The 2,835-nt window shown below is 39.6% G+C and overlaps 1 protein-coding gene across 1 annotated transcript; it reads right to left on the reverse strand.

Moving 5' to 3' along the window:
- Positions 1 to 213: 213 nt before the first annotated feature.
- LOC138886115 (uncharacterized) lies at positions 214 to 1,488 on the reverse strand. The gene is made up of 3 exons (XM_070167149.1): positions 1,207 to 1,488; positions 517 to 1,110; positions 214 to 420 (listed from the first exon to the last, which is right to left on the reverse strand). Exons 1-3 carry the CDS (start codon positions 1,486 to 1,488, stop codon positions 214 to 216), a joined length of 1,083 nt encoding a protein of 360 aa, XP_070023250.1.
- Between the last annotated feature and the right edge of the window lie 1,347 nt (positions 1,489 to 2,835).

The raw sequence follows: 2,835 nt of genomic DNA on the forward strand, positions 1-2,835 counted from the left end.
TTGAATGGTGTCAAGCCTTGAATCCACATTTGTTCGTCCCTGTTCAGTTGAGGTTTGTGTTGTGGTGCCCTCAACTGTCTTCTGTGATTGCTATTTTCCTTCATTTTTCGTACTTGAATCTTCTACAAAATTGATGCTCCTAGATGTATGTTGATCTCCACGAATTTGACATACTCCCCAGGGTGATGGAAATTTAATGACTTGATGCAAGGTTTAAGGAACATCATCCATTTCATGGATCCATGGTCTCCCAAGGATCATATTGTAAGCCATCTCCATATCTACTACTTGAAACTTTGTATCTTTGATGACTCCTTCTGCGAATGTGGTGAGTGTTACCTCTCTTTTCGTCACAACACCATAATTGTCAAATCCAGATAGAGTATGCGCCTTTGGTATTATTCTATCTTCTACTTGCATCTCACGTAATACTCTTAGCAAAATAATGTTCACGGAACTACCTGGATCAATCAAAACTCGTTTTACATTAGTATCATGTACAATTAGAGATATTACCAGTGCATCGTTATGAGGGGTTAATACGCCATCTGCATCTGCATTGTCAAATCTAATGCTTTCTTCCTCTATGACATGCTGCACCCGTTTCCCTTGGGTGATTGTAACTTTGAAAATTTTGTTAGCTGCAGTGTATGATATGTCATTGATGTCTTCACCTCCACTTATAATGTTGACGGTTCTTTTGGGAGAAGGTGGCTTCAGGGGCTCCTGCCTGTTCTTCATGTAAGCTTGCTTACCTTTCTCACTGAACAACTCAGTGAGATATCCTTGTTTTAATAAATGATCAACTTCACTTTGTAAAAACCTATAATCTGCCATTTTATACCCATGGTCATTATGAAACTCACACCAATGATCAGGGTTGTGCCTGTTTGGATTTGATCTCATCTCTTTTGGCCATCGTACCTTATCTCCCATGCTTCTCAAAATAGCTACGAGCTCGGGAGTGCTCACGTTGAAACTATAACCGCCAAATCTCGCCTTCAAATTTCTATCATCATCTCGTGACTCATAGGTATTTCGATCGTTTCCAAATCTTGACGAAGAACCTGACTCTCTATTCCTTGATCTGTGATCATACCTTTGATTGTCCTGCTTTGATTGTGAGTCTTTTCCCGCAGGTCCCATGTATGGCTCGTACCTATTTTTACCGGATCATTTTTCGGTCTCTGCAAATCTCGAACTTACCTTTTCTTCTTTTTGAAGTCGTGTAACAGTATCTTCTTCTATCCTCAGCTTCGTGTTGTACCTATTGTAAACGTCATTCCACGTTATAGCTGGTAATTCATGAAGGCTTTCTTTAAGTCGCCTCGTAGCTTCTGAGCTTTTTTCATTCAAATTGCTTGTGAAAGCTATAGCTGCCCAATTATCTGGTACACGTGGTAATGTCATTCTTTCACGTTGGAATCTGTCCATGAGCTCTCTAAGCAATTCTGAGTCCCCTTGCTTGATCTTGAAAATATCTTCCATTCTTTTTTCGACTTTTGAGCTCCCGAGCGTACTTTGATGAAAGAATCTGTAAGCTCAGCAAAAGAATTTATAGAATTTTCGGGTAAAAGATAATACCATGTTAATGTTCCCTTGGTGAGTGTTTCACCGAATTTTTTGACTAATACTGATTCAATCTCCTGCTTAGTCAAATCATTGCCTTTTACGCCTGTTGTGAATGCAGTCACGTGGTCTCGTGGGTCTGTTGTTCCGTCATATTTTGGAATATCAGGCATTTTGAACTTCTTTGGAATTGGGAGGAGAGCAGCACTTGGCTTCCAGGGTTGCTGTGAATATTTATCCATATCTACCCCTTTGATTACGGGCCGCACTCCAGGTATTTGCTCTATGCGGTCGCTTTGCTCCTTGAGCTGTTTCTGCAATGTTAGTACTAAATTTTGTAAATCAGAATTGATTAAATTACCTGGTTCTCCCTCCCGTGGTTCACTGGGAGTTCCACTGCTACCTAAGTTAACAAGCCCGGAATGAGGGTTCTCCAAAGTGTTGTTATTTGGAGTGGGTGTGGGTATTGCAGCAGGTAACTGGTTAACAAATGCCTCAAGAACTTTATTGACATGTGCAACAATTAGTTTTTGCAAAGCTTCATCGATAGCCTCAGCACTTTCAAATTGAGCGTGTCCATTTGTATGAGACCCCTCAGGAGTGGCCTCACGAGACCGCCGAGGAGAATCTCGTGGAGAAGAGACCAGGGTGTTAGTATTATGTGGATCACCCTGATGCGGTTGGTTTTCTCAGTTTCCTTGAATGTTGTCACTGTTGTTCGACATGGTTGATGCAACAAGAGAATTTACGCTAAAAGAGAATAATTTTCAGATTTCCGGTAACGGAACCAATTTGTTTAACCAAAAAATGGGATTTCGGTCAAAGCTTTAATTTAGAAGAACTCGGGTTACTGATAATCAACAGAATATATGAAAGAAAGTAATTTGGCTAGCAATAATATAATTAGAAGAAAAACAAGTAAATCGATATATTCAAATAGTCTTTCGTGTCCCTACAATTGATCAGTTATCTCCCTTTTATAGCTATTTGGGAGATATGTGTTTTGCACTTGTCATAATAAGACTATTATGAGTAATTGAAGACATTGAATGCTACGTTACACAATCATTGTATTTAATACAGATTTCCTAACGTATTCAGTAATTAATGCTCACTAAATACTGTATTTGTACTCTCATATATTGTCAGATTCATTCCCCTTAATTCCTGGACCTAAATGACTTAAATAGGTACGGGCGCCGAGTCCTTTAAATATTTGTCGTGCCTCTTCCTTTGTCTTTGCTCGTATCTGTTGCGATTCGTGTC

This window comes from Nicotiana sylvestris, chromosome 2, assembly GCF_000393655.2.
Source record: "Nicotiana sylvestris chromosome 2, ASM39365v2, whole genome shotgun sequence".
In the NCBI taxonomy this organism is placed as follows: domain Eukaryota; kingdom Viridiplantae; phylum Streptophyta; class Magnoliopsida; order Solanales; family Solanaceae; genus Nicotiana; species Nicotiana sylvestris.